We start from the raw sequence: 26,844 nt of genomic DNA, 5'->3' as shown, positions 1-26,844 counted from the left end.
CACACACACACAGAGGGGGTTGAGGGGGAGCCACCCTGATGCATACAGCACACTCTTCCAGGCTGTGGCCCAGGCATGTGCAACTGGGGTTCATAGCCCCAGAGGACCCAGCCTCTCTCACTAAACTACAAGGACAACAGCTCCCATGGGTACTTCAGTCATGGGCTTCCAAGGGCCCCCCCCCAAGGCTCTCAACACTCCTGTCTGGTAGGTATGATTGTGGTCCCCATTTCTGAAATGGCTGGCAAACTGCAGAAGTCCAGTGACAGGTCCAAAGCTACAGGAAGTAGCGTAGGCCTTGTGTTACCCAATATCTACTAGGTTTACACTGCCATACCTCCCCGGATAGATGACACTGTGTATTGAGTAGAGCAAGCACTGAGCATACAACACATCATGCAGGTTTCTATCTGTATTCTCTGGTCCGTCCCCCTTCTACCCCCCCCCCCCCAATGCTCAAGGCCTGAGTCACCACCTCTGACCTTCCAGACACCCTTTATCCCTTACACCACAGTTACCATCCTTTGTGAGGCTCCCCAAGTGAGGTCCAGACACCCAGTGATGACTTTGAAGACATGTTTTATATCTATATCTATCTGTGTGTGTGGTGTGTGTCACATAAGATATACAGTTAATTTATCTAACTATTTTGTGTCTTGATATATAGTTTAGGCTGGCCTTGATCGCTGATCCTCCTGCCTCAGCTGGAGGTTTACAGCAGTGTTTTTATACTTTATTGATTATCACTTTTATTTTCATAAGGATTAGAACAAATCTGAGGGAGGGGACCAAATCTCTGGTTTTATAGATCTTGTTCCTCAGGGTGGTAAGGAGATAAGTTTCCTCTTAAGTGTATACGGTCAAGTTCAAAGTGAACCTGTGTTAACAGAAGCAATACTAAGTTGATACAATGCGAGAACAGTTCCCTAATAACAAAAGAAACTGGGGAAGAATCCTGCTGACAGAGTAAGGCTAGGTACACAGGGGCCATCATCTTCCTGACAGCTTCAGACCTCCTGGCAAGCCAGGGTGGGCAGTGACTGAGCTGAGAAGGATGGCCTGGGTCATATGGGGGAGTAGGCTGACAGCTCTATATGTGTAGACCCAACCTCCCTCCTCCTTCATTCACCCTCACTGACACCAAGAGGGTCACACCCTACTGAGGACAGCAGAGGAGACCTTCATGGCTCAGGGCATGGGCACTTAGTAGTCCTCTCTCTGTCCAGTCCATGTGTGTTTTGCCTGGCCTTGTTGCTAGACCTAACTCTGGGCCCAGACTACCTCTCCTCCTGCTAGCCCTTGTGGTGATATATTGTGTACCCTAATAAACTTGCCTGAGGATCAGAGGACAGAGCCAGCCACTAGATTAGACATAGAGGTCAGGCAGTGGTGGCACACACCTTTAATCCCAGCACCTGAGATCTCATGCCTTTGCTTGGGAAGCACACATGCCTTTAATCCCAGAAAGTAATATGGCAGAACAGAGAAAGGTATATAAGGAAGGGGGAAACAGGAACTCATTCTCTTTAGGCTGAGGATTTCGTAGAGGTAAGAACTAGTGTCTGGCTGTTCTGCTTCTCTGATCTTTCGGCTTTCACCCTGATATCTGGCTCTGGGTTTTTTATTAAAAGACCATCTAAGATTCAAACAACAAGGCCTCTCTGTCCCAGAGGACTCTGGACACACATGGACTTCCTCCTGGCCCCAGAAGATCTCTTCCACCCCTGGACCACACACCTCCTTCCCTACCCTTGGGAAGACATCAGCATTTCTGGTGTGGGGGAGATAGTGTACCAAGGCAGGCGATGACCATGGGGAACCCTAGGAGCTACCCAGTTCTCCCACGATGGTGGTGGTAGGGAGGAGGAGAGGCTTGGGTCTAAAAGACTGTAGGATCAGTTTAAGAACTTTGGAGATCGTAGACTTTGCTCAGAGAATGAAGGAACCCAGAGTCCTGATGTCCTGCTGGGGATATATTGAATGTTTTTCTGCAGGGCCTGGTGGAGCTGTGAGAACCAACCCTGCCTGAAAAGGGAATCAGCTCAGGAATAATCAAAGGAAATTCATTTGTATCCATTCATTCTCTTTGTCTATTTCTATTTCTGTCCCCCGACCCCAACAGGGTTCCCCATAAACTGAAGCTGGTCTCAAACTCCCTATGTGACCAAGGATAGCCTTGGTCCTCTCCCCTTCGCTTCCAAGTGCTGGAATTACAGGAATGAGCCACCATGCCTGATTTAAGCAGAGCTGGAGCTCAAACCCAGGGCTCAAGCTGGGCAGTGGTGGCGCATGCCTTTGATCCCATCACTCGGGAGGCAGAGCCAGGCCAATCTCTGTGAGTTCGAGGCCAGGGTGGCCTACAGAGCGAGATCCAGAACAGGCACCAAAACTACACAGAGAAACCCTGTCTCAAAAAACAAAAACAAAAACAAAAAAAAAAAAAAAAAAGAAACAGGGCTCTATGCACACTAGGCAAGCACTGTACCAACTAAGGTACACTCAACTCCCTTGGTTTTTTAGAGCCAGGGCATCTGAAGTACCGTGGCCAAGTCACTCTCACTTGGGTTGAATCGGCTCCTCCCCCCCAGGAGTCCCAATTATTCATACATTCAGCCAAGCAAGACCTCCCCTGATGAGTCAGGGGTCTAATTTGTAAAACTGGGGTGTTAACCTCTAAACCCTGCCCCACAGGGGAGAAACGTGACAAGGAGAGAAAGTGAGAGACACTCCTGGCTAGGAAGTCTTGTTCTCCCACTCCCTCTGAGCCAACCCCAGCACAGTCTTCAAGCTGCCCTGACTCTCTCTGGACTGTGCAGTTTAAGGAAAAAAGCCAGGGTGATGGATGGGTCCAGAGAGCTGGCGGCAGGCTCCAGGCCCAGGGACCAGATCAATGGTGGATTTGGCCGGGTTTAGGCTGGGAGGAGTATGGGGATGGAGAAGAGAGCCACAGAGGCAGGGATTCAGCAAGTGGGGAAGCAGGGCTGGGGTGTGCTGGGGGAGGGGGGGTGGCACTAGAAAAGCCAGAGAGCTAAAGGAGGGCTGCAGGGTCTCCCCTCTTTCTGAGGACCCTACATGTACAAGGCCCACTGTGGTTCTTTTTTTACCCTCTTTCTGAGGACCCTACATGTACAAGGCCCACTGTGGTTCTTTTTTTTTACCCTCTTTCTGAGGACCCTACATGTACAAGGCCCACTGTGGTTCTTTTTTTTTTTTTACCCTCTTTCTGAGGACCCTACATGTACAAGGCCCACTGTGGTTCTTTTTTTCTTCCCTCTTTCTGAGGACCCTACATGTACAAGGCCCACTGTGGTTCTTTTTTTTTACCCTCTTTCTGAGGACCCTACATGTACAAGGCCCACTGTGGCTCTTTTTTTTCCCTTCCCCTTTCGGCTTTTTTGAGACACATTCTGTACATATATCCTGAAATGCACTGTGTAGCCCAGGCTGGCCTCACACTCCCAGTCCGGCCTCTGCCACCTGCCCAAGTACTGGATGACAAGCATGCTGAGCTCTAAGATTCCTGGGTGGGAAAGTCAAGAGGACCGGGCAGGTGCCAGGGACTGACAAAATGGAGCATGGGGACTAGAGAGGGGCTCTGTCACCTCTGCTGGGCCTGGCTCCAGGGAAGGGGACAGTGGTCCCGTGGGATGATGGGAAGCAGTGGGCGCCCCCTAGTGGCTGGCTGTGATTAAAGAGCAGGTGCTTCATAGAAACATTGTTACTTGTTCAGCAGCTTCCAGACCCCTCCCCCAGCTTATTTATGGGCCTGATTTATTTTTACCCTCCACTGAATTCTTTTACATGAGATCACAGTGGCTCATTAGAAGAATGAAGATCCCAGCATCTCAATGACACCATCTCCTAAGTCTTCACTCTCATCCCCACCTGGCTTCTTAATTCTGGATGTCACCATCTATCTACTCTGTCCCCCTGCCTGTCGCTGGGCAGCGCTGGAACATGACATCATCTTCAGAAGAGGATGTGCAGGGGGTGGGGGACAAAGGAGAGAAAACAGAGAGGACACCAGAGCAGCAGTGACAGACAGCGGCGGGAAAGGACGCTCGGAACCTCTGAGACGGCCAGCTCCTTCTGCATGGACACCAAGAGGCTAGGCAAGATAGGTCTCCTGGAAGAAGGGGCTGTCACAGGTGTTCCCGATCCCATCCACGGTCTGGACAGAGGCAGGGGCCCAAAGGAAAGGGGGTGTAGCAGAAAGGGGAGGACTGAGACACTCTCAGTGTGACAGCAACTCCGGTCCCCACCAGTCAGGGCAAAGGGGAAAGGTAACCGATTTCAAGAAAAGAAGAGGGCCTGCTTCAGACCCCACAGTACCCTGTTCCTGAACACACACACACGTGCAGGCAACAGAGCTCCTGGTGTCCCTCTAGAGCCAGAGCAAGAGGCGCCCAAGTCAGTCACCCAGGAGCAGCCCTGAGGCGCTGCCAAGGTCAATACTGCCTGATGGCTTCATCCTGCCGGCACCTGATGCAGTCTGAAAGCCTGATGAGCTTGGAGGCTAGAGGCCAGAGGACAAAGGTCAGAGGCCCAGACCTGCTTCTTAAATGCCAGTGTCCTAGGAGCCAGGCCCTGTTTGCACAGGGGAGGCCTACGCTGTGGCCTATGGGTGCCCTGCCTCTCACCCTGCTTGTCTGTCTGTGGGTCCTTGGAGCAGAAGCCCATCTGTGTCTGTTTTCCAGAACCAGCTTTTCCGCCCCATACCAGAGCCACCAAAGTCATTTTCCAGGCAATTGCCTTTCTGTAAACATTCCTGTGTAATATCCCCCTAAATTGCTAATGCCCAGCGCCCTGTTGAGTCTCCCTGTCACTCTAACAAGAGCCTCCGAGATGGGGGTGGGGAGGAAGGGCAACTGGAGGGGGAGCAGCAAGCTTGACAGAGGTTGAGACAAGAGCTCCCAGCCAGCTCCCAGCCAGGGACCTCCATGCCTGCACCCTGCAACCCTCCAAGCTCTGAGGACCCAGCTCCACGCTCCAGATGCCAGGTCATCATGGTACAACCTCATCTGGGCCAGAGGGGGGACAAGGAGGAAGGAGGGAGAGGGAGCACTGGGAGGAAAGGGGCTGAAAACAGGGGGAAGGTGGTTAGACAATAAAGGTGACTTCCAGAGACACTAAAGTGACAGAAAACTATCATCCCTGGGGTCCCAAGGAGGGCTGGCTTTGATCTGGAACCCGAGGGAGGGGGCCAGGCAGAGCTTGGCTTCCTAAAGGTGCACTCGGCTTTCGGGGGTCTCTAGCCACAGACACAAGGTGGGCAAGGCAAGAGCGTGCCCGCTGGTGACATCACCAGGGCTTCTCCTACCCCACTCAGTTATCTACAGAGCCATCCTAGAGAGCTTCAAGACAGACTCTCCTCCTGGGAATTATGAAGGCCTGGGAGGTCACCCATGGCCTCCCTCTCTGCGGATAAGGGACAGGAAGGAGACTGTTGCCTGTGTCTCTGTGTTCTTTTCCATTCCTAGGAAGCTAGGCATCCAGAATCAGGCAGGACGAGAGGTGGAAAAGCCCTAGGAGAAGCCAGGAGGGCACCGGATTGGTACTGGCCCCCGCCAGTCACAACCTCACGCAGGCAGAAAAACACAAACCAATTTGCGCAGATTTAAAACCCACCGAAGGCCACTTAGTTGGTTAAACGAGTTGGAATCTAATTAAAGGACCTCCTCAGGGTTCGGGAGGGAGAGCTTACCTGCCTAGAAGGAGCAGTGGGGCGGGGTCTGAGCTTCCCCAGCCCCCTGTGGAATTTCTCTTGCTTTCCACAGCGTATGCTTCCTGGGTGGGAGACACTAAAAAGGACCATTCGACCACCTCAGCTAGATGTCTGGGTCCTCTGTCATGAGCCCAGTGGGAACAGCCCTTTCCCCTTAGTCTGAGTACAGCATGATACTTGCCCACCTCACCTCCAAACAGCCCCCAGTCCCACCTGGACTCCAGCATCCAGCTGAGCATTATTTCCCAGGGGCAGGACACAGCCTTTCTCTAAGTTCAGACCTCATCCACCTAGGGGGTGATGGGGCCTCCTCATGGTGTTGAGGGCCTCTTCAGGGTGGGGCCTTGTCTCCACCCTCAACTAAGAAGGCTTCCTTCCTGCAGAGGTACCATTCCGCCACACTGAATGGTCCTGAAGAACAGACCTATAAGTTGAGGGTACCCCAGAACTGACTAGCACCAGACAGGGTAGAGGGAGGGTCTGGGAAGAGTCAGCTCCACAGAGCCTGACAGGGCGGTACATCCACTCTGTAGTCCTGGCACACACAAGTCTACTGGCTGGCCTAGCCCAGCACAGGTGGCTCAATAACCCTGGCAGGCTGTGACCTCACTCAGCTCCTGTCTCCTAGACGGAGGACTGAAGCCACCATAATGATGCTCTCCTGCCGATCCCATCGGTGTCCAAAAACACCCCATGGTGCTCTTACTTCAGCCAAACGTCTTTCACGGAAGGGAAACTAAGGCCCAGAGCACAGACCTTACCAATCACAAAGAGGCCAGGGGCCAAGGCAGGAGCACAAGCCAAGTGTGCTGGGCCCCCGGGGACCAGGACATTTTCATTTCACCATGCCACTTCCCAGAAAGCAGCTCCCAAGGGAGCCCCTCTCCAGGGGCAGGGCCCAGGGGCATAAAAACCAATTCAAATCATACAACACAGCAGCACTCAGGCCAGAAGACGCAAGCCAGGGATGAGAGCCCCACCTCAGCCCAGCTCCCCAGCCCAGCCTGGGAGGGGTTCACATATGCGATTCAAGGCTGTCTCACTACAGCCCTTCCACACACTCAGACATGATTCCCATTTCCAAATGAGCCACAAATCAAAACCTCAAACACGCAGCCCTCCCTCTGGTCCCAGCTCCTCCCTCCCACACACAGCAGGCAAAGCTGTGGCATTACCAAAAATCACTGAATCTGCAGCTAAGACAGTTCTGCTCAAACCCCGTTCTGCCAGTAACTAGTCATATGACCTTGAGGAGGTCAGGCATCTCTGCAGACCTCGGTCCTCTCATTTGTTCAAAAAAAACAAAAGCAAAATAAAGCTAATCACAGACAGGTGCTCAAGCTGTGCACTGCCCTAGGACGTGGGGCCACGGGGGTGAGTGGAGGCCAATTGCCTCCTCTACCCCAGCCTCAGTGCCTCTCGCTAGCTGTCAGGTGGGGCTGTGGGCTCTTTTCCCTTCCAGTGAAGCCTTGACTAATTGGCTTCCCCGACAAAGGGGAGGTGGACACGCAGGAAGGAGTCGTCACCCTCCATCTGAAGTGGGAGCTGGAAAGGCTGGAACAGTCCTGGCGTGGGCCCACACAGAACAGTGTTAACAAGCTAGCTCCTGCCTGTGTGGCATCACCACGGCTCATGCGCCCAGGGAAGATGTCCTGTCAGCGCCACATTTCCTTGGAGAGGCAACCAGAGAGGAAAGCAGCAACCCAGAGGGAGGGGGGAGGGAGGGAGGGAGGGAAGAGGGAGTCACCAAGCCTCCCAAGTTAGAGATTGCCAGAGTCCCCTCTCCTCCAGCTTGCCTACACCTACATGGGGCACTGAACCTTGGCAGGAGGTGTGACCACAGGCGGGATAGACAAGACAGAGACCCCAGTCTACTCCACACCAGGTTTTCATCTTGGGCCTCAATATTGGGCAGACCTTGCCTTACCAGACCGCTCAGTGACCTCCTTAGAGACACCATTCCCCTGGGGATGACCTGTCACAGTCTCAGCATCAAGCTTCAGTCATCACCATGAGCACACACATGTATCACCACGCCTGGGTCACCTGGTACCACCCCCCACAGCTTCTACCCAGCCCCAACAGCTCTGCTGCCCACTCCACGGGCACTACCACACAAAGGGACACACAAGTCCTAGCCAGGCTGTGGTTATACATGGCACTTGTGCCTGAGTCCCCAGAGAGACTGTCCTACCTCTGCGTCAGAGCAGCGCAGCTCCAACTTGGAGGGACAGCCATGGGATGCCAGCTTGATGGCTGGTCACGGGTGTATGTAATCACAGTACCCGAGAGGTGGAGACAGGAAGATCAGGAGTTCCAAGTCATCCTTGGCTACGCAAGAGTTCAAGGCCAGCCAGGCAGTGGTGGCACACGCCTTTAATCCCAGCACTTGGGGGAGGCAGGGGCAGGTAGATCTCTGTGAGTTTGGGGCCAGCCTGGTCTACAGAGTGAGTTCCAGGACAGGTTCCAAAGCTACACAGAGAGAGACCCTGTCTCAAAATAAAAAAAAAAAATCAGTTCAAGGCTAGCCTGGAGTACGTGACACCCCATCTCAAAAAACAAACCAAACCAAAGGCAACGGGGGATGTCACAGAGGCACCAACTGGCACCTTCACCCTCGATTCCCTACGTGTCTGGTCTGTTTGGAACTAGCGAAATCAAGCCCCAATCGACCTCAAGGCTGCGGACTCTGACGATCACCATCGAGCCAGTGCCAATGCTGAGGTTTCCTGGGGTCCTACTTCGGTTGCTACAGAAGCTTGGCCTCTCCTCCAGGGTACAAGTGAGGCACGTGGTCACCCAGCTCCTATCAGCTGACACCCGGCCCCTAGGCTTCCCCTCCAGAGTAGGTCATCCTAGCCCCCCTGCACCCCATTTCTCTCCCTAGGACACAAGGCTAGTGTCTGAGTGGTCTAGAGGAAGGGGCCACAGGAGCCAGGCTGATTGCATGATGCCAGGGCAAGTTCGCTATCCAGCCTGAACCTTCCAGTGCAGGCTGGAAGGAGGAGACAAGCCCTTGTTGTGCCCTGGCACCTACTAAAGACTGGGGTCTTCCCTCTGCTTACATATACTCAGGCCCCCTGAGTAAAGAGGGTGAAACCCTGGGCAGGGCATGATGCATTCCCAGTACAGGGCAGGTGGTGGGTTCCATCCCCAGCACTACTAAAGGGGAAATGCTGGGCCTGATGTGAAGGCCTGTAATCCCAGCTACTCTGGAGGCTGACACAGAATCACAAGCCAAAGCCTGTCTGGGCTACAGAGAGAGTTCAAGGCCAGCCGGAGTAACTTTAAATGCTGTCTCAAACAACGAAGTCTGGGGAAAGGCTGGGGATACAGCTGAGTGGTAGAGTGCAAAGCCTTGGGCTCCATCCTGGGTACAAGGAAGAGAGAGAGGGAGGGAGGAAAAGAGGAGGAAAGAATAGGGAGGGAGGGAGGGAGGGAGGGAGGGAGAGAGGGAGGGAGGGAGGGAGGGAGAGAGGGAGGGAGGGAGGGAGGGAGAGAGGGAGGGAGGGAAGGAGGGAAGGAGGGAGGGAGGGAGGGAGGGGGAAAAGAGAGAAGTTGAAACCAGCCAGTGAGCTGCCTAGAAAGCAGGAATGAGGCAGGAGCAGGGCCTGTCCCCGTGTAGCCTGGGGCATGACACTTCAAAGGGAGCTTGCAGCTCTGACTCACTTAACTCTCAAAGGAGCCTTGTGAGGCGGCTCTGTCAGGTCAGGAGACTAGAGCCCAGGAAGGGGGACTTTGCGTAGATGAGAGGAAGCACCTGCTCTGAGAAGCAGGGTTCCCACCCTCCTTTCCCAGTACCCTCTACTACTGAGCCTCAGTTCCCCATCTGTTCACTTCCCAACCCTCCTGCCCACTGTCCTCTGACTGGAGGCCTGGTCTCCAGGGCTGGAGCAACGGATGGACAGACCAGACGGGAAGACAGCAGCCTGCAGAGCCACGGAGGAGCAGGCTTCTGGAAGAGTTCCTAAGCCCCCTTTTCAACCTGATAGGCTCAGAGCCCTCCCCCATCAGGCCCCAGGCTGTGACAGAAACAGTCTCCCCTGTTCACCAGCCCTGCAGCCAGGGCTTGGAGGCCTCCAGGAATGGAGACCTCACTATAGCAAAGGTGTCCATCATCCTGTGGGCTCCTCTTCCTGAAAGTAAGCTGTAAGGAGAGCCCAGACTCTCACAGGGCCCCGGGGAAGGTTATGACCTCTCCTTTTGGGGGTAAAGGAGGCTGCTACACCAATAACCTTCCTTGTTGGACAGGTCCTCTGTGAATGGTCTGGCTTCCAGTTCCCAACTGCACTGGCCTTGCTAGAGAAGTCCCCCTGGTGTCCCCACCCTTCCTAGCTGGTGTCCTTCAGAACTGCTCCAGTAGTTCAGACAAGGTATAGGGATGTACTAGAGGACCTCCTTCTGCCTACCCCTCACCACAAAAACACTTGCCCCATGAGACTGCCCAGGACAGGAGCAGCCCAGCTTTGTGTTCGATGTATCACCCCCCTGCTGCCCCCTCTGGAGTATCACACTGCCTCATCTTGAGCTTCCGGTGCCCCTCACTCTCTCTGCTTGTTCCTCCCAGCCATCCATCTACCTCAAGGCCTGCCCTGGTTGTCAAATGCAGGGCCCCCAGCTCTGAACACCACGGGTCCCCACAGTCCAGCACTGTGGAGCCAAGACGCACACAGCATGTACTCAGTCTACCTGTGGGTCTCTGGTTAGCGGTCCGGGGCCCCAGCAGCCCTGTCCAGACGCCAGCCATCTCCAGGATGCGCCCAGCCACCTTGAGGACTGGGAAACCACAAACCACTGGACATCTGATACACATGAACCACACAGCGCCTCCTCCTTCCGGCCCATTTCCCTCTCTTGGTGCTACGCCGTCCTGCTGCCCAGGGCCCCAGGGCTCAAAAGGAGAGAGGTTCGGCTCCCCGCCCCCAGCCACTTCCCGCACTGTGCCCGCATCTGATGCCCATGCTCACGCGGTGGCTAATTCTGGCGTCTCATCAGACGGTAATTATGGGGGAATGAGCAGCACTGTCATCTCTGCGGCTCAGCACCTGTCACCACTCTGCCATCACGGGCTGCCGGGATGGGACAGAAGCAGAGGGGGAGGGAGGTCTGGAGAAGGGCCCTGACCTCCCCACAGGTGACCAGTACATGTCCCTGGGGTGGTCACTGCTCTCCTGGCCAAGAGCAAAGGTCACAGGACTATTCACATGTCCTGCTGAACTGATTCATATGTCCTGGCATCACCACATGGCCTAGCACGCAACAGGCCTGTGCTGATTGTTGATTGACTACATGACCATGTATACACCAGATACAGTCCCAGAAGGGGAGCCACAGAAGACCCAGCGTAGAGAACAGAAAACCGGGCCTGGTGGAACTGGGCACATCTCCCCAGGATGTGGTGAAGGTGTGGCAGAGGACTGGAGAGGAGGGAGACGAACTTCACAGTCCGTTCTCAGGATCCAGGACTAACAAGGAATGCCTCCTGCAGAAAGTGAGTGGGCAGCCTCTCCTACTGCCCAAACAACATGAAAGATTGAAGCTAGACTCAAGACAGGCTTTGGGAGGAAGGCAGAACAGTGAGAGGAGGCAGGGGTGGAGCCTGGGGTCATCTGTCTGACTCTGGGCATGTTACATGATTTCCTGTCATATCTGCCTTGTCCCCCCACAAAAGACAGCATCTCATTGCCACTCTGGGGACAGCAGAGGAGGTAGTGAACTATGGAACCATCATTACAAAGATCTTAAGCCTTCACACCTCTCACAGTGTCCCCAAAACCACCGCCACCAGAAGCCAATGGTCTCATCACACCAGTCAGGTTGTACCTGCACCCCATATTCCACTGCCTTATCCTCAGAGCCTGGGGAACCCATAGATCTACCTAAAAACAGCAACATAGGGACTAAGCCCACCCCGGATGTCCTGGCTCCCACTCCCACGGCATTCTAACAATGTCCACACCCATTCTAAAATCCATCCATATTTTCTACTCAGAACAAGGCAAGACCGGGAGCTGCCACACCTTTCTATGAATACAGGAAGTAAGTCTCTGGAGGTAGTGAGCCCCCCTCCCCAATCACTGGGGGTATTCCGGAAGCAGGTAGGCAGAAAAAGAAGGCCTTGGCCTCTCTGCTAGAGCAGGCCTCCTCCCACAGGCCCCCTGAGGTCTGTCAGGGGTCTGGGGAGGACCAGGCCTGCTTGGGAGGGAGTGCTGGCTCCTCCCCACCTTCTCGGTTAGGAGCTGAGGCTGGGGAGGGCAGGAGCATGGCTGCTCTTTTAGGAAAACGGTAATTTTAATTAAGAGGCAGACAAACGAGCGCTCCGCAGATTGTCTCAGAGCAAAGTTATTAAAAAGCCATCAAGGCGGCGGCGGCAGCCACAGCAGTGAAGAGGGCCGCCCCCCCACCGTGTCCGCCTGGATTGGGCATCAAAGGAGGGGTGGAGGACAGAGTCACCGCCCAGATGGGCTCTGCAGCCCCTCACCTCTGGAGTAGGTGGGCAGTACCATACAGCAACTAGGCACAGCCAGCCCAGCCCTGGGCCGGAGGCAGAAAGAGAACCCACCTCCAGAGCACCCTGCTCCCTGCTCGGGCGGGACCCCCACTGGTCAGTGCCTGTCCCTCTTCACAGCCTGTCACGTGTCACATGCAAATTCTCACTGTGACCCATAGGCCAGACCAATGAAGCTCAGAGAAGGGAAGGGGTTCGCCCTAGACCACACAGTTACAAAGGCTTAGATGGGGATTTGACCACAGGCCACCCTGACTCTCAGGGCTCTGAGCACAGGAGGAGGGCAGGGGGCTGCCTAGTCCAGGTTCCAAAAGGCCTTAGCACTTTTTGAGCTGCTCCCAGCCTCCAGGGAATCAGAGGAGTCTGAGTCAATGTTTGCTTGATGGGGTGGGACAGCATAGGTCTCAGGACACTCAACAGGGACAGAGAGGACGGTACAAAGGGGTTTCCAGCATCAGCAGGCTAAGCCCATAAGGTGTCAGTGGGGGACAGATGTCACCTTGGTGCGTGGGGGACAGATGTCACTGCTGGAGGCTAGACTGCTGCTACATTACAAGACACCTGCCCCTCGACCTGGCCCCCTAAGGCAGCCCCGGCCAGGCAGAGTGGCAAGGCATGGCCCTGCCGGGTCTCCCTCTCCTGCCCTCCGGACCCTGTGCCGGCTCAGTGGCTCTCCAAAGTGAAGTGGATACTGAGGGATAAGGCGACTGAAAAACAAGCCCTGAGGTCACCTGACCCAGGTCCTCCCCCCTTCCCCCACTCCCCGACCCCAGCAGAATCCCTGGGGCCTCATCTCCCGGCAGAGATGGCCTGCCTCTAGCCCATGCCCAGCCCACACAGACACACACCTACGTACATGCCTGTGAGCTCACACAGGCACACTTACATGCACACGTGCACACAGACACATATTTGCCAGGCAAGACGCCCTCCCCACATGGAGATCTGCCGTCCCCTCCCCCTGACGTATGCCTGGCCCCCTGGGGACAGCCCTCCCAGTGGCCCATTGTGACCCTTCGCAAGCAGGGGAGGGTGCTGACTAGGTGGCCGTGGTGGGCTCCCTCCTGGCTTACTAACCTGGAGACTTTAAACAGAGGGAACAGAGTCCTGCCGGCTTCCCTCCCGCCGCTCGCTGGAGCCCTGGGTGAGGGACAGGAAAGGAGGAAACCAATGAATGAGCTGAATGAGCTGGGGCAGGAAGGCTGGGCCAGGGGGCGGGAAGCAGCAAGGCAGGGCTTTAGGAGCTGTCCCTTCGGAGGTCACCAGGGTGTGGGGGGCTCCCCTCGGGGTAGAGACCAGGACTGGAGGAGGGGCAGGGAATAAAAGGACAAAGACATCACTTGGGGCAGACAGGAGGACAGACAGTAACAACATGGAAAACATGGGCCCCTCGTCAGACAGACAGACAGCCCTGATCTTCTTTCTGGGAATAGGGAGCAGACGCTTGGCTTAGATGCCCAGTTAAGACCCCAAATGTAGCACCCATGGGGGCCCAACGGCTCCCCCTATCCAGGTCTCCTATTTGGGGCAGGAATGGGGTCAAGGTCAGAGGGTCAGCATCACTGCTCACCGACCTTCCCCCAGCTCCAAAGACCCTCAGTCTGTCAACCTCATCCCCAACCATGAGTGTCCTGCTGCCCCCAACAGAGCAGACGGGCACTACACAGCCTACAGGTGTTCACATTTAAACCTTGATTGGCCTTTTGGCAGGGAAAAGCTCTGTCCCCATCCCTGCCAGAGGGCCCTATGCTAGCTCCCGCCTGCAGCAGGGGCCCTGGATCTTCCCTCATACCTCTCCCTCCGTACACAGAAGAACCTCCTAAACCTATCCTGCCCCACGCTAACAGATACCACCTATTTTTTGCCGTGGGGTCTGAGGTACAAAGCCCCTTCAGCTTGGAGACACTGCATCTGGGCACAGCTTTCACTTGGCTAGCCCAGGCACATCCGCACTCACTGCACGCACTCCCTGAGCCCCCTGCCAATCTCCCAGTTCCAATTTTCCCACCGATTACCCGACGCAGGGACACCCCGGGGAGAAACAGCTGCTGTACCCAGATGTGGGCAGACTACTGAGAAAGCAAGAAAGAATGCACCACCAATCTAGCACCCCAGGGTGCCCCAGATTGGGGGACGGTGAGAGGGGCAGACTGACTGACGAGGGGTACAAAGACAGCCTCAACACCCCGAGTCTCCCCACTCCTTGTGTTGGTTTTTTGAGAAGCGTGAGTGGTCCAGGATGACCTTGAACTCTGACCCACCTTCCATGGTGCTGGAACTACAATGCTGCTCGCACCCCCTCTCCAATCCCTCCTCACCGCCCTCCCCAGAGACCTGCCCTCTGGGCAGGTGAAGCACTGAGTCTCAGGAGCTTCAAGGTTTCTTGCAGAATCTTTCCACCTCTGTCCAAATTCTCTCACTGAATCCGGAGTCTGCAAGACAGCCACCGTGAATACTTCAAGGTACAGAGAAGTGAAGCCATGTCCACAGGGAGTGTCCCCCGAGCTGCTCCTAGACTCCTCCCATCCAGCCTCCCCTTGCATCAATATTTGGGAAGTTCTCCCTGAAGTCTAACTGTGGTCCATTACATGCTCCAGTAGATTTTTTTTTTTCAGTCTTCCTGCCTCATTCTAGGGCAGGTGACTGACCCTGGGCTGTTAGGTGGATGACAGAGTGGACGAGACAATGAGAGTCTGTCTTTATGTGCCTGTCAGTCTGTCTGCCCCCTCACCAGCCCCCACAGGGCTCAAGGTTTCCTGAGCTTTCACTGTGGGTAACTTTAACTCTATGGGAGCCCCTTTCCTGGCCCTCCTGATCTAGCAACGGTAGCAGGCAAGCCCCTCAGAGGCCTCTTCCTGCCTAACACACCAGGAGTCCTAGGCTTCTGAGAACCAGGGTTGGTAGTGAGGGTCTGTGTCCGCTAAGGGCTGTTATAAGCCCTGCACACCTTCTTGGGGAGCTGGGAGCTTAATTCCCCTCAATGAGGCAGCAGCTTGTATCTGGGCCACTGCAGGGACACCTACCCCTCAGCAATTATCAGGCGACTGAAGGGGGGGGACACAGAAGGATATGTCACCCTCTCCCAGACTGCGTACAAACACCTCTGGCTGGGGCTGAGGCTTGTTGAGTTCTGGGGTTCCCAGCGATGAGACCCGATGAGCACTTCCTTCCTAGGTCGGGATATTCCACCCCGGGTCTTGCAGACAGCCGAGCCTTCTGCCCACAGTTCTCAGAGAACCTGGTAGCAGGGGCTGAAGGCCGGCCGCCGGCTGGACCCGCAGCAGGAGGGAAAACAAGGACTGGATTACGGTTCCTCCACAGAGTGGAGTGCAGGGCTGGCAGGGGCTTCCAGCCCCCTCACCCATCCCCGAGGCTGGAGGACAGATGCAGGCAAGGTATATCACAGTCAGGGAGTGAGGAGCTGCTGTCTGTAAGCCGCCAGTGTGTGCATGTGTGTGCACCCAAATGTCTTGGCCTTGAGCCATTTCTTCTGGCTCAGCTGAAGCTGAGAAGTATTCCCCCCACCCTTCATGTGACAAGGCATTTCTTATCTCAGGGGACAGGAGGTGGGGAGAATCTTAGACAACTGACAGGGAGCTTAAAACCCTCTATTTCTAACTTCTATACTTATATCAAGGACACTGAGGACCAGAGAGGGCAACAAAGTTGCCAAGGTCACACAGCAACAGAGAAGACACCAGTCTAAGCTTCTTCTTGAGGGAACAAAAGGGACTTCCCATTGCTTCCTTTGTCCCACAACTCAGGACCCCCTCAGTCACGCACAGGAGTTAGCTTCTGGAAGAGGGTGCCATGCTCTCCAGTCCCCTGCTCCTAGCTGTTAACACTAGCTTGTACTCCCAACCGCTGACCCCTCCTCCTCCCACACTGGGAAATGCTTCTCTCTATGTGACCTCCATTCCTCCTGCTGTAGCGTGGGCTTGTTTCCTCTCAAGCTGTCCTATGCAGGGGCAGGGAGAGGGGAGCAGAGCGGACTTGCAGCCTCCACACCCCACCAGCATCGAGGACCAGGGCAGTGTGTCCTGGGAGTTGGCCCGATGCCCGGTTTGCACAAGGCGGAAGAGTGGCGGATGTAGCAACCCGAATATAGGAAAAGAGCTCTTCTAGGGATTGGCCAGCCACATCCACTCCCAAGTCCAGCCTGGGGCTAGCAGTCTCTAGAACCCCAGTCTGCTTATCACAGGCCAGGCACGGTGCTAGACGTTATCTGTTATCTCATGTATTCTTCACTATTCCATGAGCAGAAACTAATTTTGCCCCCAGGGTCAGTGCTGCCCTAAAACTGAGTCTAACCCCGTTCCCACTTACTGCATTTCTTCTGCTCCAGTCCCTGGCGATGGAGTTCATTTTTGTCCTTCAGAAGCTGCCATCGTGACTCAGTGGTCTCACACTACCTCTTCTAGGCCACCAGCCTTTATCCCAGCCTTGCCCCAGGTAGCAGGGGACACGTATTTGAAGAGAGCCACCGAAGGACTAAGGGCTGGGGTCCAGGGCCCTGCCCTGTGCCAGGTATGGAGTACACCTGGGTGGCAAGGAGGCAGGACCTGTAGAAGATCAGGATGGGTGGACCCGGGCCTCTGGGGTTCTACACACACACACACACACACACACACACACACACACACACGGTCTCAGGCTAGGCAGGAAATAACCTCTTCTCTCCTGGCCTCCATGTCTGAGGCTCAAGTCTCAGCTCTCAATCCCAGAGTTCGGGGGCCTGGTCTGGAACAGGGGGGAAAGGACACCACTGGCCTCGCTGTGCACTGTGACCTGAACGGAACCTGAAGGTCCTGACGAAGCGGAGCACCTAGCATTGCAGGCTACAAGAAGCGATCTGACACCCTACTGCCCAGCCCTGCAGGATCCCCTCCACCAAGACCATACATACTGTCTCCTGCTTTAGAGCAGGGACACGGGATGGGGCGAGGGACACGACGACACAACACCCACCTTCCCGGGGCTTAGCTCCCACCCTCTAAGAAGCTGGAGCCCTGGGAGTTGAGCCAATGGGTGAGGGGAGCTGGAAAGATAGGCGGGACTCTGGGCCCCATGTGGGTGGTGTCCTTCCCCCTGCGAGCAGGCGCTATTAACATATGCAAAGCATATGCAAATCACCCAGAAGAGAGACACAACATCGCAGGAATGTCAGAAGAGACCTTGGAGATTATCCAGCCCCGCCCCCTCATCTCAGGTGAGAAAGGAGACCAGGGAAGGGACTTGCTCAAGGTCACACAGACATCTTAGGCCTGAGACAGGATTAGTGCAGGGCTCCAGGCTCAGTATTGTTTCTGATGATCATCTGTTATCTGGGGGGGGGGGGGGGGGGGCATTAACCAGGGGAGAGTGTGGCCAGGGCCTGGCATGGTGCCCAGCAGCTTCCTGGATCCCACTTGCCTCCCTGGAGCCTGAAGGTAGTCTGATGGGCACGGGTTGAGAGACAGCTGTGTGACAGACGTACCTTTAGGGAACAGGAACCAGAAGGTCTGGGCAAAAGAAAAAATAAAAAATCCGTTGGGGAGGTGAATGCCAGAAGGTAACCGAAGTGTGTGAGGCAGGGGCATGAAGAGCCGAATGTCAAGGTGAAGTGCCTGAGGTGGTGTGGGAGGGGACACACACACACACACACACACACACACACACACACACACACACACCATGCAGCCTTGAGTGTGCTCAAATGCACAGCAGCCCCTTCAGCCTGCACTCTGACAGTGATGGCACCTGACAGCCCATAATAGTCAGCTGGCCCATCCCTGCCGAGGCTGCGGCTATGGCTGTTCAGCGAATGCTCCCCTCAGCAGCAACCTTCCACTCAGTCCTAGAAAGCAGGGTTGCTGCTGGGGCAGAGAAGACAGACAGAGGGCAGGGGCCGCCAGAGAGAGCAAGGGGACTTTTGAAGGAGAGGGGACGCTGGCGGCTGGGGGAGGGGCAGGGAGGTGGGAGACTGGCAGAGAGGAGAGGTGGGGGGCCTGAGGTGACAAGAGGGGACTCGGGAACAGAAGGGAAGGATGGTGTGGGGTCCTAGGGGCCTGGAGGACCACACTAGAGCCTGGGTCCTGGGTAAGGAGGCCTGCCACTGAGGTGCTACACTGTCAGCAGGGGTTGGGGACCATGCCTCTGCCCATCACTGGCTGCCAAGGAATCGGCCCTCCCTCTCTCCCCTCCTCCTCTCTCCCTTGGGGCAGGAGCTGCTTCCCAGCCAAATCCAAAGCCTTCATCTCCTCTTTTCAGAGCTGGGAATGAAAGAAGGGAGGCGGGAGCAGCCCTCCAACCCGCTGACGGACAGATTTTTATTATCTTTGCTCAAATGGGCCCTGGGAAGCCAGCTAAGGAGTCTTCAAAGAGCCTCTGAGTGCCTTATTGAAGCTGCACCTGCTCCGGCCCACCCACAGCAGGCGTGGGCTGGGGACACAACTTATCCCCAGCGCCCCCAACTCCAGGACCCTGAGCCAAGGATGCCAGAAGCCTCAACCTCAGCACCTTGTGTCCAGGCAGGGGCCACAAGGTCAGGGAGCCAGGCCAGACCTGGGCCAGTTGGGCATCTAGGCAGGAACTGTCCCTATCTGGGCCTGAACGACAGAAATGAAGAAGGAAAACGAATCTCCTTGCCAGAGCTTAGAGATAAGTGCTTAGAATTCCTCGAAAGAGATGCCTTCATGGCCAGCCTGGGATTTTCCCCTGGACCCTGACCTGCCTGGGCACCTGCAGGCCACTCCATTCCTCCAGACTCCCGGTGATAGCAGGGACCTTCTCAAGCACCGCCGCTTTGCACTGGGCTCCCAGCTCACTGAAAGAGGTCAAATTCCTGTGACCAGCCTTCCTCTCACCTGAACACAGTGCCCAGCAGTCTCTGCCCTCAGCTGGGGTGCTCTGCTTCCCTCAACACCTATCTGGGGTGGAGGTGGGGAGCTTCAAAGAGCCCAGTCCTATCCCTGCTCAGCACTTCCAGGGCTGGGGTTTTGGCAGAGAATGCCAAGGTTAGCCCTCGGCAGACAGAGCTTGTACCCCCCCCCCCCCCATCCTCCATCCCCTGCTCTTGACCACACCATCGAGATCGATGCCCGCAGCCAAAAAGGAATCAATGGCTCTACTAATTAAACCCTTTTCTTGGGTGGGTCCCTGGACAGGGAGGGGGGAACTCTCAGAGGAGCCGTGCATCCTGGTGGGTCACTACTTACCTTTAAGAGGCTATATAAGTAAGTCCACCACGGAGCCCCCAGACCTCCTGTGCTAGTGGAAGGTAAGCAGAGGACCAGGGGGAAAGCTTGGGGTGGGAGCATGCCTCTGAGGGCTTGTTCTAGGGACCCTTCCCCTAGTGAGGCTCCTCTCCCCTCTCCCAGACTCAGCCTATATTTGTTTCTTCTAGGCAGATCTCCAGAATAGGAGCCAGAAGGGAGACCCACCACCCGAGGTTCCATCCCAGGGTCGTCACTGAGAGCTAGCCCTCCAGGAAAGGAAGGAAGGATGCAGGACTGGGGGGCAGCATTAGACAAAGACCCTCTTGTCCCCAAGACAGAGTGGCAAGGAGCCAGGGCAAAGCCTTTGCACTCACAGCCAATGGTGCCTGGGTACCAGGCAGCCTGGGGGGGAGCCCCCTCCGTATGTCCAGAGCCCTCACCCACCCTTGCTTCTACACTAGGCTAAGTCTCTACTCCAGTTCCCAGCCTATCCAAGAGCACTCCTTCTGGCTGATTATCACCCTGGACACTTACCCTGAGTGACCCACACACCAACCAGAATCAACCAGACCCCCGTACCCATATACCACAACTGCCCCCCACTTACAAACACACACCAGCCATGCTAGAAACCAACACTGTCCCAGCTGCCACCAGAGATGACCGCCTCTCATCTCTACAGTAACTGTCTCCCATCCGACACACCATCAGTTGTTTAAGACCAGCCACAGGGACAGAGAAGGGAAAGGGAGAAACTGAGGCACAGAGTCAGACCGCCAAGCTATTGGCTCAAGGTCACCCAGACCAAGATGACCAGAGTAGAGGAAGGTATCTTAATACCCCACCCCAAATGGCACAAACCCCACCTGAAGGAACAGCACCCCAAAAGGCACAAACCCCACCCAAAGGAACAGTCAGATCCCTAGTCTGCTCAGTTTCTCCACTTCCCACCTTTATCCCAAAACACCTTCTGAGGGCCTGCAGCCAAAAAGCCCCAGCTGGGGCCTGCAGAGCCCCAGGTCCGGCAATATTCGAGAGGGGCTGGAAAAGACAGTTCAGACCGCCTTGCTCACACTGCTGATCCTGCTCACCTGGCTCCCCTCGGCCCCCAGGGTCCCTTGGTCCAACCTCCTCCCTGGGAGATCGGGCGCGACCCTCCGCGGTCCTCTCCCACCAGGCCAGGGCAAAGCGCCGGAGGCACTGCCAGGGCTGCATGGGGAGGCGTGGGGCTGGGGGTGCGCACCAGCAGCCACACACGCCCCACCGGGCCCTGCCAGCTGAGCTGCGGAGGCACCCGGTCGGCCCCCTCTACTGCCACCAGCATCCTGCTGCCCCCACCGACAGGACTCGGAGCTGGCCCGGGAGCTTCTGACGTAGCAGGGGGGTGCGTGGGAGAGGAGGGGGGGCCACGACGAGTCCCCTCCCCAGCCCCGCCCCTCTACTTCTCCAGCCCCCTGCAGTCCCCACCTCCTCATCACCCCGGACGCCCTCCCCAGCTGGGGGCGCCCTCCTTTGCCCCTTGCCTCTGCAGGGGGAGGGTTTACGATCCAGAAGCCCCTCCCTCAGTCCCTCCCTCTCCAGGGCCCTCCCTACCCGCCCGGCGAGCGGGGAGCAGGTCCCCAGTTTCTGCAACTGCTGAGGAGGCTTAGGAGGTCTCCAGGGCTAGGGCCTCGAGGTGCAGGGGGTGGGGTGTAGCATACAGCCTTGTATCCTGGCAACACAGCCAAACCCAGAGCGCTCGCGGTCCCTTGCTTCCCTAAGGGACCGGCGCGAAGGGTCCAGCACTACCAGCCCAGCGCCTGCACCCCATCCTAAGAGCTGAGGCGGAGATGATGCTCTTCCCTTCATCCCCGACCCTTCCCCCGCAACATCCCTGGCCTCACCTCGCATGGACCCTTCCCCTCCCCCCACTCTCCTCGCCATCCCCCCCCTTCACCCACCCCTCCCCCCTACATTGTAACCCCAGGTCCCCTCCCCCCCGGGCACCGAGAGGCCCTCCTCGCCCGGTCTCCAGCTTCGCCAGCTCCAGACCCTCTCGGCTCCCCGCGCTCTCCCGCCCTGGTCCTCCCCAGCCCGGCGCGCAGCTGTCCCCTGCCCCCCGCAACACCTGCGCCCGGAGCATCCCTAGCCCGGCCGGCCGCCGCCTCCCGGGCCCGGCCGCCGCCCCCGCCCCCGGCCGAGGGGAAAACACACAAAGAAAACAGAAATACCTTCCACTTAAGCATGGAGGCACATTAGGGAGGAGAGAGACAGGGACATGCCTTGGGACGGAGCGTTCCCCATCGGGCGGGGGCGCGGGGGGCGGGGGCCCCGGGCCGGCCTGCCTGGCGCTCGCCCTCTCGCCGCCTCGCGGGCTCCTCGCTCGGCCCCAGCCCCGGGGCGCGGTGCCAGGCGGGCGGGCCGGGGGCGCGGGCCCCGCCGGGGTGGACCAGCTTGGGAGGGCGCCGGCGGCCGGGCGTGTGGGTGCGCGCGCGCGCGCGGGCGTGTCACCGAGTGTGCGAGAGCGAGTGTGTGTCTCTGTGTGTGTGTGTGTGTGTGCGCGCGAGTGCGCGCGTGCGGCCGGCGCGGGTGTGTCACTGCGGGCGGGAGCGCGCGCGACGCGGGCACGCGCGTGTGGCCGGATGGTACAAAGGGCCGCCGGGGGGTGGCGGGGAGCGGGGGAGGGGGAAGGGGCACTGCGCTCCCTCGCGCCCTCCGGCAGCACGCCGGGATCCCGCAGCACACGGGCGGGACTGGGGTGCCGGGCGCGCTCACGCTCCGCCCCCCACTCCACCTGCTCCCCCCCCCCACACACACACACCCTAAGCGGTCCTCCAGCCGCGGTAGAAACAAATGCGTTGACCCCGGAGTGGCCTCGAAGGAGGCACCTGGGGAGGTGGCGCCTTGGGTCTGTAAGCACGCCTTGGGACAGACAGACAAGCGCCCCTGGGCGCGGCGGAGCAGATGGGGAGAGGACGAGAGAAGGGGGAGCACTCTCCAGCCAAGGTGACCTCGGAACGCCACAGTCGCTCTACACCCAGAGTTCAGACCCCCAGTGTGCCTCTCCTCGGTCGCGCCCCCTCACCCCTGCCCCTCCCCCGTCTAAAGCCACCCCTCGGCCAGGGACCCAGCTCTCCGGCGCCCCCTGCTGGACAGCCTCCTAGCCCCTCCTTGGGTTTCCCGCCCCTACCTCCGGCGCGAGCAGGTACTGCATGCGAGTGAGGGAGGAGACATCGATCCCCTCTGAAGTGGACCCCAACCAAGTAGGACGCTCCAGACCGTCTTCTCACGCCTCTTCTGGTGACACCTTTGCCACTTCCACGGCAGCCTGCAAAGCGCCATCTCGGCACGCCCCACCCTGGTTCACCTTCCTTGGCCTACCTGGTAATTCTGCAGACTTCTCCATCTCCAGCTTGGACCCAGACCCTCGTTGACCTTTTGTGCTCAGGCTTTTCCCTCCTTCCTTCCCCCGGGTTTTGTGGCCAGTTTCTCCTCTCAGAACCCTCTCTTCGAGAGGGGCAGGTGGGCTAAGCCCTCTGTCCGTTTTATTTACTCCTGGCATTCCCAGAGGGAGTTCAGATGGTCAAGGAGAGGCCACTCAGTGCCTACATCTCTTCCCTTCAGTCCACCCAGCAGAATGGCTGGCAGACAGAGCCCAGGAGAGGAGACCCCACCCCAAGTGGCCCAGATGACAAACCGGTTTCCCCACTTCTTCATCTACCCAGTCCCAGCCTTAATCTGGGCTCTCCTGCTTTTCTGCCCGCCCCCAGGCCTGCCTCTGAGCCAGCCACATGCCCAGCTAGGGGCAAGGTCCCAAATGCCCCTTACAGATCAATTCCAGTTCCACTAACTCAGGTGGCAGGGCACGGCGGTGAGAGGGGACTCGGCTCCAGCTGGCCATCTCAGGAGGACAGCCAAGAACTGTGTCCTGGACACATGGTCTGGGCACACAACCCCAGCAGTTAAGACCATGACTTCTCTCCTGGGCCAGCTGCTTTTCCCTCTGCCAACTGGATGGTGCCCATCTTTTGGCCTCTGGGCACTCACTGGGCACCCTTCCAGCTCCCTGCCTGGCTGCCTGCCTAAGATGGGCACTAGGAAACCGCAGGCCCTGTGCATGGGAGGGGTCACAGCCTGGCACACACCTCTCCCTCCTTCAGAATTTCACATTGCTCTATAAGACTCCTCTGCCTTTGGGGTGGTCCCAACCCAGAACCCCCCACCAGGAACAAAATGTCTTCTTGTCCCTATTCTGTGCCCATCTAAGGGGAAGGGCATCAGCCAGTACTTTACCCAATAGTCTCTAATTTAATCCTGCCACATTAGCCATATATCAAAAATAAAGGTGCACACCTGTCATCCTAGATTTGGGAGGTAAAGGCAGTTGGATCAACACAAAGTTTAGGCCAGTCTGATCTCCCTAAGTGAGTTCTATTCTGGCCAGGGATACGTGATGAGACCTTGCCCAAGAAACAAAACAAAATAGAAGCCAGGCGGTGGTGGTGGCACACACCTTTAATCCCAGCACTCGGGAGGCAGGGGCAGGCAGATCTCTGTGAGTTCGAGGCCAGCCTGGTCTACAGAGTGAGACCCAGGACAGGCACCAAAACAACACAGAGAAAACCCTGTCTCAAAAAAACAACAACAAAAAAAAAAAAAAAAAAAGAAGAAAGAAAGAAAGAAAGAGGAAAAGAAAGAAAGGAAGGAAGAAAGTTTCCAAGAAGTTTAGACAACGGCCCAATCCAAGAGCCTCTGAGGTAAAACTGAGCCCCAGGCTGGTCTGACTCTAGAACACCCAGCCTCTGTTCTACTTCCACTGCCATCTTACCCTGTGACTACCGGAAGCAGAGACCAGCCCTGGCACCCCAAGTTCCACACCCACACAGCTATTAGCAGACAGCAGGGGGACCAGTGAAGCAGAGTTAGGACAGGGGCTGTCCCGTCCCCAAGGACCTGAGCATTCTCTCTGAGGTGACAATTGAAGATGCTTCTCCTCTTCTCTCCTATTCTGTGGGTTCTGCTGCATTTAACACTTGACTCCTAGACTCACCAACAAGTCACGGATCAAGACTGGGTGGGAAAGGGGGGGGAGAATCAGCACCTGGGAATATGAGCTCCAAAGACGGCTCCAGAGGAGGCCCTCCGGATCAAGGACACAGTCATCAGGTGTAAGGCGTTTTTCATTTATGCAACTCTTCTCTATTTCTGTGGTGGTGGTGGTGTTGAAACACTCTTGTTATTTAGTTCAGGCTGACCTTCAGCCTACGGTCCTCCTGCATCAGTTTCCCTAGTGCTGGGATCACAGATGTTGGCCACCGGGCATGGCTCGTGTAGCTCACTTTTATTTGTTTGTTTTGTTTCAGTGCTTTAAATACAGTGCTGGGATTGAACCCAGAGCCCCCACAACACGTTCTGCGCACATGCTCTATCCCTAGGTCACTTTTTTTTTTTTTTTTTTTTTTTTTTTGATTTTTCAAGACAGGGTTTCTCTGTGTAGCTTTGCGCCTTTCCTGGAACTCACTTGGTAGTCCAGGCTGGCCTCGAACTCACAGAGATCCGCCTGGCTCTGCTTCCCGAGTGCTGGGATTAAAGGCGTGCGCCACCACCGCCCGGCTGGGTCACGTTTTAATAATGGTAAATCCTTCACATTTCTGATCGTCTCAGAGCTAAGAACTCACTGAGACGCACACACCCTCTACTCTCCAAAGACCCTCTATATACATTACACATACACCAGGACAGCTAGCCCCGAGGGCTCCATGGAAGCATGATGATAAACAGAGTCTAAACAGAAACATAGGTCTCACGGTCCCAAACAACGACCTGACGGTCATCCTTCAGGGATGCCACCTCCCATGAGGCCTCTGAAGGAGGAGAGCTCTGCTCCTAGGAGGAGGCTGAGGAGGGGCTTCAACAGCCTGGGTGTTCCTTATCCAGCAGAAGCAAGCAGAATGGCTTCTCTATGCTGCATGGTGCCCAGCCAACCCTCATGCCAGCTGCCTCCACCTGAGATGCCTCAGGTGCTGCCCCGCCTTTTCTCATTCCTCAACATAACTTCCCTCTGGTCCTCCTCCCCTGTGGCGCTGGCGATGCTCTTCCTAGCCAGCAGCTGGCACGTTTGAGGATTGGGAAAAACAGTTCCTCACCACTCCTTCTGTCCTTCTGAAATACTCCAGGGCCCTGGCCCACTCTAAGGGCAGCAGAAAGGAGAGTCGTTCGGGAGCAGCCCAGAGTGGGGAGTTCTCACCCTTTCCTCCTCTTCCCTAAGACATTGTAGCAGCAGGCCTGGCACCTGGACAAACATCTGGGCAAAAAGGGAGCACAAGGGGCTCCGAGGATTCGCGTAGTTAGTAAAGCGGGTGATGAGGAAATCAAGGCTGACCCGCGCTCGAACTTCCCATTCTGCACCGTGAAGCATCTGCGTGAGGTGAGGTTCCCTAAGAATGTCCCCCGCTCCGTTTGTCTGGCCAGGGCATTTCGGGAGCCCCATAGAGCCATCCAGAAAGCACTAAGCAGTGACCAAGCATTGAGGTGGAAGATGCGGCAGGGCAGCTGAGGAGGGAAGACGGCGCTGCCCCTCAGCCAGGCTAGCAGCTGGGACCCTAGATCCTGGATACCTCTCTTCTCACGGAGCTCGGGGTTCACCCCCACTCCCACTCCACAGGAGAGCCCTAAGTGGCTGTAAATTTCCAATGACTCTCCTGACTCCCTCAGGTCCCCCCTCCCTCGCTTGTTATTGTACCGAATGCAAATGGTGCTCGATAATTGATGCCTTCATTAGCACATCAAACTGCTTTCCAGAGAAGGGAGAGAGAGAATGCGGAAGGGGTTCTCTGGGGCTGGCCCCCTTCACAGACCCTCAGCCGACCCTCCACCTCCCAGCCCCCGCAGTGGAGTGGGCAGCGTTCTCAGGGCCCCCAGGCTCTAGCTGCCCTGTCCCCTAGCAAGGAACCTAAGCTCTCCTTTCAGACTGGGAACTCCTTGTGGTAGACGCTGAGTCTCCTTCATTAAAGGAGGTCTCGGCAAACTGGAAAAGCAGAGCCCTTTGGTGGCTTGTTGGAAGAGAGGTGCTGTCCCCCAAGTTTCAGAGTCCGTAGGTTCGAGGGGATGTGCATTTCTACCAAGTTCCCAAGAAGTGGGCTGCGCAGGGCCAGGACACACTTGCCGACCTAGTTGGGTGGTGACTGCCTTCTGGCTCTTCCAGCTTAGGGCTTTGCCCACAGAGGCAAGGTCCTGGCAGGGCCTGGCCCACATGGGGAGTGTCTGAGGCCTTCTCAGCTCATGAATCCCCTTCTGTTTTCCTCACACCGTCAAGGAAGTTCCCTGCTGTCTGGAGGCCATTCCTGTCTCCCTAAACTTTAACCCTCCACACTGAGAGACGGGTGGGGTCTCCTGAAACCCCGCTGTGTGCCAGGTCCATGCTTCGTGATGCTGGC

At 56.6% G+C, this 26,844-nt stretch overlaps 1 protein-coding gene across 20 annotated transcripts in view; it reads right to left on the bottom strand.

Annotated features, from left to right (window-relative positions):
- Positions 1 to 22,829, bottom strand: part of Srcin1 (SRC kinase signaling inhibitor 1) — a 70,793-nt gene extending 47,964 nt beyond the window's left edge. For 12 of the 20 annotated variants that reach the window (XR_008222371.1, XR_008222372.1, XM_052757658.1 and 9 more), the window contains exons 1-2: positions 21,691 to 21,727; positions 13,311 to 13,373 (exon numbers count right to left, since the gene is read on the bottom strand). Coding sequence is in view for 16 of the 20 variants with exons in the window: in XM_052757658.1 (XP_052613618.1) it covers positions 13,311 to 13,373; positions 21,691 to 21,712 (85 nt within the window). In the remaining 4 variants the exon portion in view is untranslated. Of the gene's footprint in view, positions 1 to 13,310; positions 13,374 to 16,559; positions 16,771 to 18,941; positions 18,985 to 20,520; positions 20,794 to 21,639; positions 21,816 to 22,789 lie in introns of those variants that run through there. The other 8 variants (XM_052757649.1, XM_052757655.1, XM_052757656.1 and 5 more) reach the window with 8 other exon arrangements.
- Between the last annotated feature and the right edge of the window lie 4,015 nt (positions 22,830 to 26,844).

Source organism: Peromyscus californicus, unplaced genomic scaffold (assembly GCF_007827085.1).
Source record: "Peromyscus californicus insignis strain IS unplaced genomic scaffold, ASM782708v3 Scaffold_3__1_contigs__length_106647218, whole genome shotgun sequence".
Taxonomy (NCBI): Eukaryota; Metazoa; Chordata; class Mammalia; order Rodentia; family Cricetidae; genus Peromyscus; species Peromyscus californicus.
The sequence above is the reverse complement of the archived record's forward strand: the minus strand, read 5'-3'. Positions and strand labels throughout refer to the sequence as shown.